At 38.8% G+C, this 16,791-nt stretch overlaps 1 protein-coding gene across 1 annotated transcript in view; it reads right to left on the bottom strand.

The window, feature by feature from the left end:
• Nucleotides 1–16,791, bottom strand: part of PAK2 (p21 (RAC1) activated kinase 2) — a 49,023-nt gene that overhangs the window by 4,204 nt on the left and 28,028 nt on the right. Inside the window, exons 3-14 of the mRNA XM_085311983.1 lie at nucleotides 14,086–14,186; nucleotides 13,309–13,459; nucleotides 12,329–12,360; nucleotides 11,894–12,004; nucleotides 10,499–10,631; nucleotides 9,495–9,558; nucleotides 8,635–8,683; nucleotides 6,128–6,240; nucleotides 5,511–5,628; nucleotides 3,848–3,947; nucleotides 844–1,040; nucleotides 130–267 (exon numbers count right to left, since the gene is read on the bottom strand). Of these exons, the coding sequence (XP_085168109.1) occupies nucleotides 130–267; nucleotides 844–1,040; nucleotides 3,848–3,947; nucleotides 5,511–5,628; nucleotides 6,128–6,240; nucleotides 8,635–8,683; nucleotides 9,495–9,558; nucleotides 10,499–10,631; nucleotides 11,894–12,004; nucleotides 12,329–12,360; nucleotides 13,309–13,459; nucleotides 14,086–14,186 (1,307 nt within the window). The remainder of the gene's footprint in view (nucleotides 1–129; nucleotides 268–843; nucleotides 1,041–3,847; nucleotides 3,948–5,510; nucleotides 5,629–6,127; nucleotides 6,241–8,634; nucleotides 8,684–9,494; nucleotides 9,559–10,498; nucleotides 10,632–11,893; nucleotides 12,005–12,328; nucleotides 12,361–13,308; nucleotides 13,460–14,085; nucleotides 14,187–16,791) is intronic.

The following is a 16,791-nucleotide window of genomic DNA, read 5'->3' as shown; positions in this document are numbered from 1 at the left end:
CTCTCTACTAGAGAGTCCTCAGGAGAAAACACAAAACAGAAGAGGTGTCAGTCTACAATGACATCTATCACAGCTTTACTTCACTAGTGACCTCTGTTTCTCCGGAATTAATTAGAAGTTGACTATTACCTGCAATAATTCTTTGGCTGATCCTCTTTTTTCTACATCCATCTCCAAACATCTGTTTAAGAAATCCCGGAATATTGGGGATAGTTTCTCAGGGTTTTGCAGCTCTGGTGTGCCATTAGTCGCTATCAAATATAAAGCCTGTAAAATAAGGAATATTGTATAACCAGGCCAAATGTTTAAGAGATGTCAGAATTAATTGCTTGGAAGCAATACCTAGATTAGGAGGAGGTTTGTAGTCTTCTGCTCCTCTCCCTGATTAGATGAGTAATTGCAAGAATGCCACTACACAACTTTAGGCAGCTGTAATCTGTTCTTGCTAGTAGCAAAATGACTGCAGATGTTCAAAACCTCAATCTCTGACATGTCAACGAGCATTTTTCATAACCCAATGAATTTACTTTCCTTGAATTAAGGAAGTCTACTAAAGACAGACAAATTCTCAAAGTCTAATGTTTTAGTTAAAAGAAGGTACCATTAGTATGCCTTACATCTTTCAAATAGAGTATCTCAAAAATTCAGGGCAGCGCAGACTGCAAATTCAAGACAACTGTCATCCTTTTCAGGGGGATCATCTTGCACTGCTGAAGCTTTTTTTTTTTTTTTTTTTTTTCTTTTCTAAACACAGAGGCTATCAAAGAAAAACCACATGAATCCACTTATAACTTTACCTGGTAAACACTCACAAATAGTTCTAGCCAAGTCTGGAGTTCTTACCCGCAAAGGGTTTTCATTGAGGTATGGGGGTTCTCCTTCCACCATTTCAATAGCCATGATTCCCAGAGACCAAATATCCACTTTTGGGCCATATGCTTTCCGTGTGACCACTTCAGGAGCCATCCAGTAAGGAGTCCCAACCATGGTACTGCGTTTGCTCTGCTCTGGGGTGATCTGAGCACAGAAACCAAAGTCGGCTGTAGGATAACAGAATTAAAAGTTAATTCAGTGCATCCTAGGTAAGTGTGGTTCCTAGAAGACTTCCCTATTACTACAAATATATTCTATTCCTCCACTCTTGAAAGGTTTAGGGCAGGGGGGTGGAGAGGTAGTTGTTTTTTGTTTGTTTTAAACTACATTCTCCATATTACAAGATTTGACACAGAAGATGGATATAAAACTTGAAGATGTTTAAGTAAGGCAGACTTCCATGGAATGAAGATAAGGCTTTTTGTCCCCTAGAATAAGGACGTAAGCATTCTCCTGTAGAAGGATGATGCTTTCCCCAATCCTTCCATCAGACTGGTACCAACCAGTAAATAATCAAGTAAAATCCAGAGCAGCTCTGTGTGTGGTATGTTTTACTGCCTAAATTAGAAAATATGAATCTACCAACCATGGTTTCTGCCCTACTAAACAGATTTTATTTCTGCAGCTATTGAGTTCAACATTTCACAGTAATTTGGAAATCAAATATAGGTACTACAGCTGACAGATTTGGAATATAAGACTTTAGATAAGTAAAATATCACCCTATTCAGCAGAAGGAACCTGGACAAACAAACCTCTCCACAAGATAAGTACTGAAGAGAACAACCACACTCAAGAAAACAAGAAAAGTCACCTATTCCTATAGCCTTCAGGTGCAGCAGCAATGCATGTTCCATCATGTTACTTTATCCAGCTGCAGCACTCCCACTTCCCAGGCATGTAAAGCATCAATAAGAACACAGTTAAGGCAGGAACCAGATTTTACCTTATCATTGACACTAAGTTTGAGAGAGAGAGAGAAAGAGAGAGAATTTAAAATTTCAAATTGATTTTGAAAGTGTTATGCCAAGCAGTGCTGACAAAAGTGTCACAGTTGAGAAAATGCTAAGTTGCACCAAGAGGATGGTTTAACAAACAACTACTCCCACCCCAAATGTCAAAATGCTACCTTGAGAAAAGCAAACCTATTGCAGTTGCTAGCCCCTATGTAACTAACCAGCATCTCTTTCACTTGGGTCCTTTAGAAGGCATCATATTAAATTCAAAGAAGAGTCTATTTCAACAAACACAGAGAAGTAACAGCAATCTCATGATGTACAAACAGCACCTTCAGCACCACACCACCAGCAGGGAAAGAAAAGGCAAGCAAAAAACTTATAGCAAGTCCATCCCTTCATCTACAAGCAGATCCCAGTTTCATCAGCAGTGAATGTGGAAAAATTAGTGGTGAGGGTAGTTTTCCCAGGATTCTTTATCTGGCCAGGAAATGTGCCTTTACAGCCTCAGCTAGATGCTTCCTTCTTTCAAAAGGTGTTAATCATGTCATCCCTCCAAATGCTGGAAAGTCACCCCCAAAACGTGCTCAGGTGACAGGCAGATCAGTATCCTCCCATGGAGTTTCCCTGAAGTCAATCTCCTCCAGGGAAAAGGAAGAAGAGCTTGAAGAAAGTGTAACCTATATCCCGCCACCCCAAACAACTGGCAGGTTTATAACCACACAGTAAATGAAGGGCAAGTCTCAAGACTGATATTCCTCCTTCATATAGCACATTTTAATAGCTAACTCCTATTTTCTTCTATCTCTACCTTCTCCTCCAATCTCTTAGGGCCAATGCTTCTTCACACAGGCTGCCTGCCTCAATGCCCGTTACCACAGCCCTGTCCTTTCTCCACTTTTCTTTATATTGTCAGCTCTTGTATCTTTTGAGCCTTCCACAGCTATTTTTTCCCAGCTACGTTCTCTCCTGTAACTCTTCACTTATCTTCAGCTTCTGAACCCATTCAGTTTGTGTTTGAATACCCACCACCCTGGAAAACAAACAAAACACACACAACAACTCCTATGCGAGCAAGCAGTGCACCCAACAATGCGGTTAAACAAGTCAGATTGCTTATAACCCTTCTTCACACTGCACCGCATGCCTGACATGAGACTAAAAGCCATCCATAGTAAGGAATACTGCTGAGAGATGCTTTTTTATAGCATTCCAAATTCTTACCCAGCTGTAAAAACATCATCCCTTCATTCTTTGGTAGCTTTATGCTTTGTGCATTCCTGGGTGCCAAGACAACGGACAACACACCTCTCTCTGAACAATCCTGACATCTTCTGCATATGGTTTCCCATTTTTCAAATGTTAAAAGCCTCTTCCTCCTTCAGGTGCCACATGTTTACACACACCAGAAACTGACTTACTGTACACAAGTTATAGCATGCATGACAATTACCTGAAAAGCAAGCAGTTTCTTTTGTCATTTCATGATTTTATTAATGAAAGTGGATTACACTTTCAGTTCAAGCAATGGAGACCCCTGTACAGGTGCAGCATAAAACTAGACTGCAACATGAATGGTTAATTTTGCATAATTTCTTCTTAGTTACCTTCTACGTGAAAAAGGCAAAACATTAAAAGCTAATCATGACAACCTGAAAAGACCATAAAACCACTAGAGCTAGCAGCACTTTTCTCTTGCAGCCATTTACACCTTTTCTTCACTTTATGTTACCAATTATTTCATATTTACCAATGCATTCATGTGGTAACATGTTTGCTTCAACATCCTGCCGGTTTAACATGCTCACCGCCTTAGAGTTTTGAAGTCCTCAGAATTTCAATACCTGCTATTCGCAAGTTACAGATTTTATAAGATGGAACGAATTTCTGTTGCTGACATCCAGTAAAAAGGCACCTCAAATATCCCTGCCAACTACCCTTTTATCAGCTCATGCTCTCTAATGTGAAATATATTAGGAAGGGAAAAAAGAACATTGAAACATTTGTCTGGTACTCACTGAGTTTAACTGATCCATCCATTCCTAACAGCACATTGTCACTCTTAATGTCTCTGTGGATGACCTGGTTGGCATGCAGGAACTCAAGCGCTTGCAAGCACTGGATGGGGAAAAAAAATTAAGCATATGCAAGCACAAGTTACACATGTGAACACAAATTCAAAGCACTTACACTGTTAAGCAGGGTTGAGTGTAAAAATACAGCAGGTATTATGCAGGTACAACCAGCAGAGGAAGCTCTTGCTCTAAACAGTATTTGCCAGAACTCATGGAGGTCAAAGATCACTTAACTATGAAGTTTCTCTCTCATCTTATAGAACTAATAAATTTAAATCCTCATCCTCTAGTCATCATCTAAGATACTCCCCAAAATCACTCACAGATTTCATTTATTTTGGTACATGTAATTTCCAGATTCATGCTATGGGGGAACTATACGGGATTAAGCGAGCACCTTTTAGCCTCAAGTCTCACTAACAGGAATGCTTCATCCTCGACACACAGGCAACTTTACTACAATGAAGGCTGTAAAACATCTGCATTATGAAAGTCTCTAATATCATTTTTGCATTCTTTATAGATTAAAACCTTTCATACTAAAGTTTTGGCCTAAAAATATGATGAAACTTAGTTTTGATATTTGAGAAAAAGCAAGAACACCATTTATAAGTCTTTTTTAATTCATATAAACAAAATATTTATCGTTTCAACTTGGCATGGACGTAATCCTCTGAGTGTTTTTGCCTCTATTTACTTTAGCAAAGTGGCACCGATTTACATAAGAAAGAATATCTGACATTCTAGGCAGCAGAATTTTGATGTAGTACAATTAGTTCAATATTAACTTTCTTGAAGGAAAAATTTAACTATTGTTACTGTAAATAGTTACTTTCAATTCTCTGCTTCCAGCTCCTGTTTCTCAGGAAACCATTACCTGTTCATACATGTTCATATACCATTTTGCTTTTCATCCCCTCCCTTTAGGTGAGTCACCAAAAGCAGATGTCATGCTGATGTAGCCATCTGGCTTTTTAAAAGCCTAAGTTTCTCCTGCACACTAGGTAATACAATTTCTTCTCCCATTCCTATAATAAATCAAGTCTGAGTTAGATGCTGGCCCTGACTCAGGGCAGAAACAATTGATAAGCTGCAGCATAAGTTATTTTTAACTTCTTTTAGAAGGATACATACTGAATCCTAAAATTATTCCAGCTACAATCTTCTGGAGTATTATTTTTCTGAAAAATCCAAAAAGATTAACCTTCACAGAACTATACCTTTCACATACTGTGAATCATGAAAACAGCCACTAAAATGAGAAAGTGACAGTCTATCAAGCTCACTGCTATGTTAGTACATGTTTCTTAAAGTATGCCTGTCTCATCAGATCTACTTTTACAGTTTCTAAGCAAACACAGTTCCACCACTACTATTTGGAAAAGGGGGTAGGAAGGGGTGCTAGTTTCCTGAGTTATACACAGAAAATAACAAAATGAGTTTATCTCCAATTTTAATATTGATTTGTGCTCTCAGTATCATTAATTCTTCCCAAGTGAATGTCCTCAATAGCAGTTGTTACAATTAGTGATAACATAAATGTACCAAAGAACTCGGAGGAATAGAGTATGCCTTCATTTCTCTGCACACCAAATACAGTACTCACCTCTCTGCAAACAGCAGCAATTTGTGCTTCATCCATACATGTTTCTGTGACCACATCTGTTAGTGAGCCTCCAGCTAGATATTCCATCACCACAAACAGTTCATCTCCTACAAGGTAACTACAAACAAAAAAGAAAAGTATGCCCACTTGCCATCAAGAGAGATACAGAACTGAAAAATGGCAGATAAGAGCACTGTGATAACTGTTCAAGAAAATGATTTACAAACACTTCATGATAAATAGTAAATAAAATAGGTAAGTAGGTAGATAGCTTAAAATGTAGATGCTGACAATAAAAGCCCTATGCTTCTTGACCTAAACGGTCCAGGTAACATCCTGCATCTCATGGAGGACATAGCATTTCCAGCTGTGCTTTTTTCCACCACTGCTCCTCGACCACATGCAGCACTGCACTGATGACAGAAGAAGGCCTCTTACCAAATCAACATGACCATTCCCTATAGCAGACTTCACTTTTTTTTAATGCTCCTCTCAATCCAAATACTGGTCTTATAAGACTCTGAGGTAAAGAAACTCTAGGTCTATAGAGGAGTATCAAGTTAAAAACCTCTTGAAATCCCTGGGAATTCAGGGATCAACCAGCTGTTCGCATTTACCTGTCCAAGAAGTTGACTATGTTGGGGTTCTTTAGCTCCTTCATTACCAAGATCTCATTAATAATCAACTCCTTCTTGGGCTGTTTCTGCAGGTTTATCTGTTTGATAGCAACCTGAGGAGGGCCAAATGGAACATTAATAATTCAAACTTGAGTATCAAAAACTTTCAATCATTCTTAATACAGTAAAAGGTTAGAAGAGTTAAGAGATTCTGTAACAGCATTAAGGCAGCTTGGCACAGAAACAACCTGCAGCTTATAGGGTATTTATTCATTAGCATGTAACTATTAGCATACAACCCACACCCACAGCCAGCATCCTCCTCTCGTATCTGAGAGGACTGACAACCAATAGCAAAGGCCAGAACAGACAGCAAAGAAAATATTTAGAAGATAAACAGATACTCATCCAGTTGATTTCATATCAGCTAGTCTAAAGCAGAGTAGCATCTTGTAGCAACAAAGAATGATGGCATATGCCTTCCCGGACAAAACAAGGAAATTTATTTCTGTGTATCTTCTTCTGACAAGATTAGCGTTCAGGTACGAGGAATGCAGGAAGGCAGAAGCAGTTGCAAAAATCAGCATGAACAGAAAAGCTTGAAAGAGCAATTCAACAGAGGAAGTTTTGAAGAATAAGAAACTATATAACAGGCAAGTGTGAATGCTCAAAAAAGTGGCAAGATAAGGAATAAAATGTTTGTCACGGTACAAGTGACAAAATTAGCCCAAGTCTGAGAGAACTTAAGATGAGAGACAACTGAATCAATAGCTGGATCAACAGTAATAGCAGCCTTCACAGCCACATTGCTGTCAACAAGTTGTAAGCAGGTACTAGTGTAGTTAAACTACGTAAAGACAAAACATCAACTATCTGGAGTGACAGTCAGGAAAAATGTTGTCATGAGACAATGTTTTGAGGGGAAAGGGAAACCAGGAGATAACTCACAGAGCAATTAAAAGCCAATAAACTATCCCAGAGGGAGAAGCAAAAAATAAAGAACCACCTAGCCCAAGAAATAAGTTAGCCAGGGTAAGTTTTCCAGACTTCAAAACAAATAATTGTCCCAAGTCGGTTCTGTTAGTAGTAACATTTTCAGGAGGCATTCAGGCTTTTTACTGTATAATCCACTCACGAGTCCAAAATCAAAGTATTACCACAACAACTGAAATAATCTTGTAGAAATATTCACTATCACATTGCCATGGGCATTAAAAGAATGGAACTTGTGATACAGAATGACAAAAAGGGTAAGATCAAAAGGAACCTCTGGAGGTCATCTGGTCTAATGCCCTTGCTCAAAGTAGGGCAATTTAGAGCAAGTTGCTGAGGGCCTTGTCCAGCTGAATTTTGAATGGAGATCTTAATAGGTGGATACTCCACCACCACTCTGGGCCCCTGTGAGGAGGAAGAAAAAAAAATCTAGTATCTAAACAAAATCTCCTTTACTGCAATTTGGGTCTGTTGCCTGCAGCGCTCCAAGGAAGAGTCCAGCTTCATCTTCTCTATACTGTCCCATTAAGATTGAAGATGGCAATAAAATCCTACTGTGGTCTTTTCTTCTTACCACTGAACAAACCCAATTCTGTCATCAGAACTTCCTCCTCTTCCTCAGACATTAAGCCGTGAGGAAGCCAGAGTACTGGATCAGTTTAACGTATGAAGGCAGAGACTGCAAGCAATCAACTGTAAGATCATCTGCCCAACAGGAAGCAGGAAAGGTCTAAGAAAGAAAAAGAGCCACAAGATTTATTCTGCAGTCATGTTCTCTGCATGCAGAGAACAAGTAGTACTGCAGTGTGTAGAAAGTACTGCAGTACTACAGTACCGGGAAATGCAGTTACTGATGAAGAGGCAGTTACTTATCATTGACCTAAAGAATAAATAACTTTGGACTTTTAAAGGAAAAATAAATTTGAAATTAAAAAGAATTAAATAATTGCTAAAATTTTAATCTTGGGGAATCGGAGACAACTACTGCATGACAAGGATGTAGCATTTTATTGGTGTCATCATCTTTGGTTTGGATGGTTTGGATGCACCAAGTAGTAAAAACAAGAAATAGGATGTGCAGAAGGCATTCTAATTAAAACAAAGAATCATTTGAGGACAAGCTATTTCCATATGGATAGGCATCTCAATCACCACTACTGAAAAAGGTCTAGAAACTAACTGTGTTAAGACTAAACGCAGATTTACTGCTGAAAATCCAGGACAATACTGCCTACAATACTTGAAGGATAAACTGTTTTCAAAACCCGTATCTGGAACATCTCAGCCCCTCTGCTTCTCACTGTAAAGACAAAACCCTATTTTTAGCTTTCATCATCTGATTACTACAAAACAAGGCACACACTGTTACAAATGACTAGGACAAACATTAGTCTGCAAGGTGACAGCAGTGATGGAAGCCACAAAACGAAACTTAGTCAGATCACTCTGACCACCTACAGAGGAACATTTATACAGAAAAGACATTTTCATTTTGATGAGCACAGAGATCTTACCTCCTGCCCTGTTGCCACATCAATAGCTGTGAAAACTGTACCTGAAGCCCTGTGAAGATAAAGAACAATCTTACAGCCAGTTACATCTGTCACACACATGCACGCAAACAGACAGATCACAAATGCAAAATTGCTTCAGCTTTGTACGTTGCAAGAGCTCTATCAAAAAGAAGGCTGTTTAAAGTAAGCAATATCAAAGAAAAGCCTGTCAGTTTACACAAAGCAAACTAATCACAAGTCCACTCTGTTCTAAGACAAATCGTGCCTCCTGCATTCCAAGCCCCTACAACTTGTGCTGTTGCCTAAGATCAGGTAAGCTGGACAGGCTTTTCTGCAGAAGGTATTACTTTTCTGCCCAGGGGAAGCCCTCTCACAAATGCATAAGGAAATATTTGGAAAGGGACAGACAGCAGGAGTTATGCTGAGATAATAATAAGCTAATAATAAGCTACCCTTGAATATACTTAAGTGAACTTTTTTCCAAAAGAATTCATAGGAATATTAGAATAGTAACACAGTTAAAATTATTGTTAGTCCACCACACAGAAAGCCTTCTGAGGTACCCTCAAGCTCTTCAGTAGTTAGATTGCAGAAGAGATGAATACATCTTACTAAAAGAGGACTAGAGAAGAGGCATAGATATGACAGAAAAAAGTTCTAGTGTTATGCTGTTGTATTAAAAGACCCAATTCAAAAGTTTCCACCATCGCAAGCCTTCAACATCTGTTTATCATTGTCTAATACTGCAAATCTTTCTGCCTGCTTCAGTAAGTAGGAGCTATGTAGTAGTATCAGAGAAGAAACAGCACATCACCTTCAACACTGACTCACTGTAAATAATAGGTGGGATGAACACTTACCCCTGCCCAATTTTTTCATATCTGGTGTATTTTTTCTTGGGATCGCCTATGCTCACAATAGTACCTAAAAAAGAAAAACATTTGCACAACACTTCCATAGAAATTCTTAGAAGAGTCATTGCCTTAGGAAACGTTCTTTGCTATCACAACATAGCATACTGTATCTGTCAACTCATGTTAAAAATACATGCCGTTCCCACCGTTCTCCTTTAGTAGGACCTGCCTCGGCCAGGATAGCTGAGTATGAGTCAGCTCAAGCAGTAAAAAGGTTGATGCATTAGGAGCCGAAGCTTCCTGATTTCATTCCAGTTGCAAATGGCCCAGTTTCAGTCAACCGCTATGCCAGGTCTTACTCTTAATTAGACAGCTCTTGCTATTTCCCACAAACATTTGAATTTAATGATAGCCTTCTGGATAACAGAACCCAGTATTAGATCATGACAAATCCATTAGGTCAGCCTGTTTCAGAAATCAGTCAGTTCCTGACTTACTAAGCACAAGAACATTAATATGGTGAAAGTTTATTTCCAGGAACATCATGGAATTAGCAACAGTAGAAACCAAGATATTTTGTGTTATTATGAATGTTATATATGTAGATCACATTATCGTAACAGAATTTCAATCCAAAAAACTGTTCTACAATATTCTTTACCCAACAGGGTTGTTAAGGATGCAAACTAACAAAACATTTAGATCCTCTCAGCTATTGTCTGACGCAAATCAGGCACAGTATTTACACAATCCTTGCACAAAAATCAGGATGGGTAATAATATCTTCCTCATCTGCTGGCTAAATAAACTATTAGAAGCACCAATATAGATGCACAAGCCATTTTGTGAGGATGTTTCGGTCAACCATGATTGCCTGACAGCTGTCTCACAGGTATTATCACTCAGAATGAAGGGTTGATTGTGACTGCATAAAAACCTCTCAAGTCAAAAAGTAAATGAGAATGAACTCAGTCATAAAGCCTTTGTTTAAATGAACTAAGAATACCTACGTAGTTTTTCCATGATCTCTTCATCTGACATTTTGGTCTTCTTTTTCTGTTTATCACCTGATTTGGTCGCACTGTCAACAGAAGAGTCACCAGCTGGTGCAGGGATGGGGTCGATTACAGACCGCGTGTAAATCTGTTGTTAAGAGAGACCATTTATTTGAGCATTCTCTTCACAATCACTGACTCGCAGTTCAAAACAATCATAGTTCTTAAAAGACCATTATGTACCATTTTACTTAACACCCTGGAGCCAGAAATTAGACCTGAGAGGCATTGAATTCCAGTGCAGAGATGCTGGCAACCTTACTGACCTCAAAATAAAAACTAAGACACTTCCTGTACAGAGCGGATGCTAGAAGTGCATTTAATCAGGCTCTCTATCTTCCCCAGACAGACTTTCTGTGCATTTTCTTCCTGATTATTCTCTGCAACAGATCAGTTGACTTGAAAGGCTTACATAGCCTTTCATCTGTGTATTTAGTTCAGTTTTACAAGCTCTAAATTTCACAGAACAGAAAATCACTGTTTAAAGGCAAGACAAATTACTGCTAAGATTTAAAGGTAAAAAGATTCATGCTTCACTATGAAAAGCAGCATGCATCTGTAGACTTCTCATTTCCCTAATTCTAGGGATTTCTTTATTTCATTTCCCACTAAGCTGTTCACTCTCCCCACATTTGAAGAAACTCTTAAGTTTTACAGCCATACATAGCTATCCTGGTAAAACCAAACTGTAGAGCCATCACGCTGTGTATGTTCACATACCCAGAGTAGGCAATGCTAAAAGCAGTATCACTTGACAAGTATACACAAATCACTTCTATGCCCCTGGAACAAAACCAAGGGTCATAGTGGACAACAAAGCAGCAATATTTACATCTATAATGGGTCAAAGAATGAGCTGTAGTAACTAGAATCCCTAGGACTCTGAGTAGGGTGCACAGGACAAAAAAAATATGAAACTAAAAGTTAGGTAACAATTTCATAAGCACTTAAGATTAAATTTGAATTTGGGTTTGGGTAGTAGATTCGATGAAGGTATCTCACTGCAACTGAAAACAAAAATGAAATGCTCAAATGCACTGTCCTACACTTATGCCATTATACTATCTAAAGACAGAAATCAGCCATAATTTTTAGCACTTAAAAACGTTCTTCTCACATCTTGGGTCAGAGGATAAATATATCTGGATATCTAGCACAAGGCAATAAACTATACCAGCATTAACTTCAGGATTTCCAATCCAACTAAAATCCAGAAATCAGGTATTTTCTCAGCAAGCAAACTTAATTAAAAACAGAAAGATATGCAAGAGCTCATTTCACAAATAAAACACTTTACAGGAAAAAAGGAGTAGAAAAACACCTACAGCTCTGTGAAAAAGAGCTGCTCACCGATTTTGTGTGATCTGGCCGTGGAGCAATAACTGGAGGAGGAGCTTCTTCATCATCATCCTCGTCGTCATCGGCTACAGCTGTTGATGGCTCTGAACCTTTGGCATTCGTCTACATTTTACCAAAGTTAAAAACAGTATAAACAAGATATATCCCTCACAAAGCATTAACAGTTTGCATTATTTTTGATATGAAGATACAATAATTCTTACTGATTAAAAAAGGATAGTTTGAGTAGTTTAAGTGCCCTACTACATTTTATTATGAGATTCAAATACTATTACTCTAGTAAAATGTGCTGTGTTCCACCTTCCTTTTTAGGTTTTTATTCCACAAAAAGTTCTCATTTTATTTTAATCTGCTTAATTTAATATAACAAATAAAAAATCTGAAATTTTGTTCTCCTTAGTTACAAAGGAGAGTAAACATACTCACCGTTGGTGTTCCTGAAGGAAAACCATCTTTTTCTAAATAGAACAAATAACAGAATTCATAAAATCAGCAGAATAAACAATTAAAAGTGATCTTTACAGAGTAGCTGAGAAACATTTAAAGTCTATGGACCATTCTGGGTATTTCTTTCTCTCTGAAAGCAAAATTTCACTGTAATAAATGAGATAAACAAGTAGCACTGTAAGCCCACAGAAAAAAGAAGGAATAAATTACTAAAATTATTTCTTAAGGGTAGGTTAAAAACACTCATTTCCCAACTTGCTCTACTGCTTCACCTCACGTTAGTATCCACACACTGTTTTTTAAACTGAATATTGCCTGCTATGCTTGTGTGTCCTATTATATTGAAATGGGCAATCAAGATCAAACTGGTATTTCTGCTCCCTTAATTGTGTTTTGAATCAAAGAGGAAGGTATTACAAAGCTATTGTTACTTGTTACTAAGCTATTTTCAGAATGGAAATAATTTGAAGGAGAACTAGATAAAAGGAACCATGTATGTAGGACAGTCATTCCCTCAGCCTCCCCACGTAGCTCCTGGCCCAGGTGCAACAAGCTATTTGGCATCTTTGATGTCATCACTTGGGAAAGATAAAAACTCAAGTTCACAGAGAGCAACCATCTAGGAACATGTTTTGACCACAGATAACTAAGCAAGGTCTCCAGTATGAAACCAGTCAATCATAGTCTCAGAGCCTGCTTCATAAACACAGCTCATCAATTTTAACTGCTATTTTGAATTACCCAGTTCCATTTGTTTCCTCCTCCATTTAAAACAAGAAACTGGACAGTTTCCAGTAAGCTTTAAATCCATCTACAGATGTTTCTTCCTCATAGATAAGTAGCTTGTTTTTCCAGCATTTGAATCTGTTTTATTAATCCAAAAGAGATGAAGACCAAGTTCCAAATACTTAAGTCCCCCTCCCTGCCTTCACTGTACCTGGCATACTTGTGCATCTCACCTGGAGCAGAGAAACTCAGATACTTCTGTTTTGCTGTGTCTTTGGAGTCATAGAATTTCAGTACATCTAGTACCGCCTGAGGATTTTTCTTCTGCTCTAACTTGGTGATATTTGAGGTCTGTAGCAACCGAGCCCATTGCTCTGGCATTCCCTGAAATAACAGGCTATTTAAGTATCCTTCCAATATTTTAAAGAGTTATTAAAAAAGCAGAACAAATTTCCTTTTTCCTCTATACAGAGCATTACACATACAACTCTAAACACACAAACAGGAAGGAGTGTATTTCAATGTTCCCACTTGATGCTGAAGAGCCACATGTCCATAGGTGATGCAACATAAACCAAGACGTAACTGAAGTACCTGATTGCTCAATGTCTCAAGCATTCTCAAATCCACCAGGGCCTCCAACCTACTGAGTCATCATGACTCAGTTAGTTATATTAAGTCAGATAAGTGAGGAATGGGAATACTAAAGCACTCAACAGTACCAGTTATGAATTACTGAAAGTAAACTAAAAAGGGTACTTCTCCTCCCCACACCAGTTCTCAAGGAAGACTCCCCTAGATGAAAATAAGCATTAGATCTGACATTCACATTGCAGAAGCACTGAGAGGTAACAGTGTCTTTGCTCTGCACATTGTACAAACACACAGTAAAATTATTTCTTTGACAAAGAATAGACTAACTCACACTTCATTCTAGAACACCTCAACAGCTTCTCTACAGTGCAGACCCATAGGTGTTTTTCTCAGTGACTCAGGTCAAATGTACTTACAGTAAATTCTCCAGTAACCGCATCAAAGCCAACATGGATGGTATGTTCAAAATCTGATGGAGGGGAGATTTCTGGCCTTTCTTTTTCCTTTTTCTTGCTTCCTGAAAAAGGCATTGAAAATCTACTGAGTAGAGATTTAAAGTCCTATTTTACACATGCAACACAACAAACTCAAACATTAAAACATTTCAGATGAATATAGCCATTATTCTGTTTAATGGGCACATGTATTTATATATGCAAAATAGTAATCAAATATTTTCAATTTGACATAGACTTCACATAAAAATAAAATTCCTTTTATTAAAATCATTTATAATATGGCAGAAATCAAATAAGAGAATAAGAATCCCACCTGTACAAAGTACTTACAAATGTTATAAATAATAATATTTCAATATAGGTTAAAAAACTTTAGTTTCAACTTCAAGTTCACCCTAAAGACAATTAAAATTTATTTGCCTTACTGCTTCAATTCAAGTTAGCTAATGCAAACTAGGCCTTCCTACAATCAAGATAAGAGTTTATAGCCATAGATTAATGATCTAATCCAGATTAAAAGAAAAAAGCAACCATAATAAATACCAGAAGTGTGGACATATAAAGAGAAGGACCATGTGAACAATCCTACCTAGATTCAGTTAAATTTATAAGATGTTTTATAATGCATAGGGTTGGGGTTTTTTTTTTCATTTTTCTGACAAAGCCAATATAATGGCAAAGTGTCTTCCATTTTCATTTATTTTAACTCAAAATATGAAATAAAGTTATCATTAATTATTATACAGTCCCTTTAATTCTGAACTTTTTCTTTTTGCTGATACACCAGAAGGCTGTGCTGCCATTCAGAGATCTGGAGAGGCTGGAGAGTTGGGTGGAGAGGAATCTCATGAGGTTCCACAAGGGCAAGTGCAGAGTCCTGCACCTAAGGAGGAAAAAACCCATGCACCAATACAGGTTTGGAGCTGACCTACTGGAAAGCAGCTCTGCAGCAAAGGACCTGGGAGTGCTTGCAGAAAACAGATAGATTATGAGCCAGCAATGTGCCCTTGTGGCCAAGGTCAACGGTATCCTTGGGTGCATTCGGAAGTGTTGCCAGCAGGTCAAGGGAGGTGATCCTGCCACTCTTCTCAGCCCTGCTGAGGCCTCATCTCAAGTACTGCATCCAGTTCTGGGCTCCCCAGTACAACAGAGACATGGAGCTACTGGAGAGAGTCTAGCATAGGGCTACCAAGATGATCAGAGGACTGGAGCATCTGCCCTGTGAGGAACAGCTGCGAGAGCTGGGCCTCTTTAGCCTTGAGAAGAGAAGACTGAGGGGGGGGATCTTATCAATGTCTATAAGTACCTGAAGGGAGGGTGTGAAGGGGACGGGGACAAACTCTTTTCAGTAGTGTTAAGCGACAGGACAAGAGGCAACAAGCACAAACCAAAACACAGTAAGTTCCACTTGAATATAAGGAAAAACCTCTTCACTGTGAGAGTGACACAGCACTGGAACAGGTTGCCCTGAGAGGTTGTGGAGTCTCCTTCTCTGGAGATATTCAAAGCCCGCCTGCATGCAGCCCTGTCTGACATGCTCTAGGTGACCCCGCTTGAGCAGGAGGGTTGGACTAGATGATCTCCAGAGGTCCCTTCCAACCTCATCCACTCTGTGATTCTGTGACTAAGTTAGGTCTTGGGAACCTGTCCTTCTGCTCTTGCAAAAAAGAGCAAGGTCTGCTTTCCAGGTAGAAAGCTGATGCTCAAGACTCCATCTCATAGCCTTCTGCTGGACGGAATAGAGCTAGCAGTGAGCCGCGGCATATCTAACCTGAGATCAAGAAACTGAAGGCTTTCCTAGGATTAGGCATACTGGCTCAGAGAGGACACGTAGATACTACAGCATGCATGAAGACAGCAAGAACAGCAAAGCGTTCATAAGAACAAATGAAAGCAGAAGGATTTTAAAATGGGGCACTCACTTGATGACCACTCTCCTTTGTAAGCCACCTTTGCTAAGCAAAGCTTATTTTGGAACTGTTTTGAAATAAAACAAAAAGACATCTTTTTCTCTCTCTCTCTTTTTTTAATTCACCTTAACAGTAAAAGCCACAAAGTTTCAACGTAGTGAAAGATCATCTAAAAAAGTGGTCTCATAGCTATAATGCAGTAAAAAGGTATGGACTACAGGGGAAGCATGTCTTACACTCAAGCGGAGCCAGAATATCTTTCCAAAATGCCTTCCCCATGGGTGGGAAAGGAAGACAAGGGAGCTGGAGACAATCCTTAGAAATGGAAAGCCACGTGGGCCGCCTTGAGCTGAACAATGCGGTGGAAAGACACTGCTATTATAAACAGGATATCTTGAACATGGCTGTGGCAGTCAGAGCCAACAAGCAAGCGGACTGTCCAAGAGCCTTACTAACATATTTCCGTCACAAGATCGGAGAAACTTGCTTACGTGAAAACATTCAAGCAAAGTGCAGTTTCTTCTTGACCTCTTGCAGCTGGTTTATGTGAAAGCAGGAAAAAAAAATGTTATAATGCTCAGGAAGATTCATGGTCTGAAGCACTTGGCTTCTAGGGAACAGAAGCTGGTGCTCAAATCCTCAGGCATGTGCTACACAAATAAACCCTTGTCTTTCAAAAACACACATCTTTTTGGTACAGGAGGCACTTGTAGGCTGACAGGAATATCAAATCACAGAGGCACTCAAAATAAAC

The sequence above is a fragment of the Rhea americana genome, unplaced genomic scaffold (genome assembly GCF_003343005.1).
Source record: "Rhea americana isolate MKP2758 unplaced genomic scaffold, rheAme1 scaffold_352, whole genome shotgun sequence".
In the NCBI taxonomy this organism is placed as follows: domain Eukaryota; kingdom Metazoa; phylum Chordata; class Aves; order Rheiformes; family Rheidae; genus Rhea; species Rhea americana.
The sequence above is the reverse complement of the archived record's forward strand: the minus strand, read 5'-3'. Positions and strand labels throughout refer to the sequence as shown.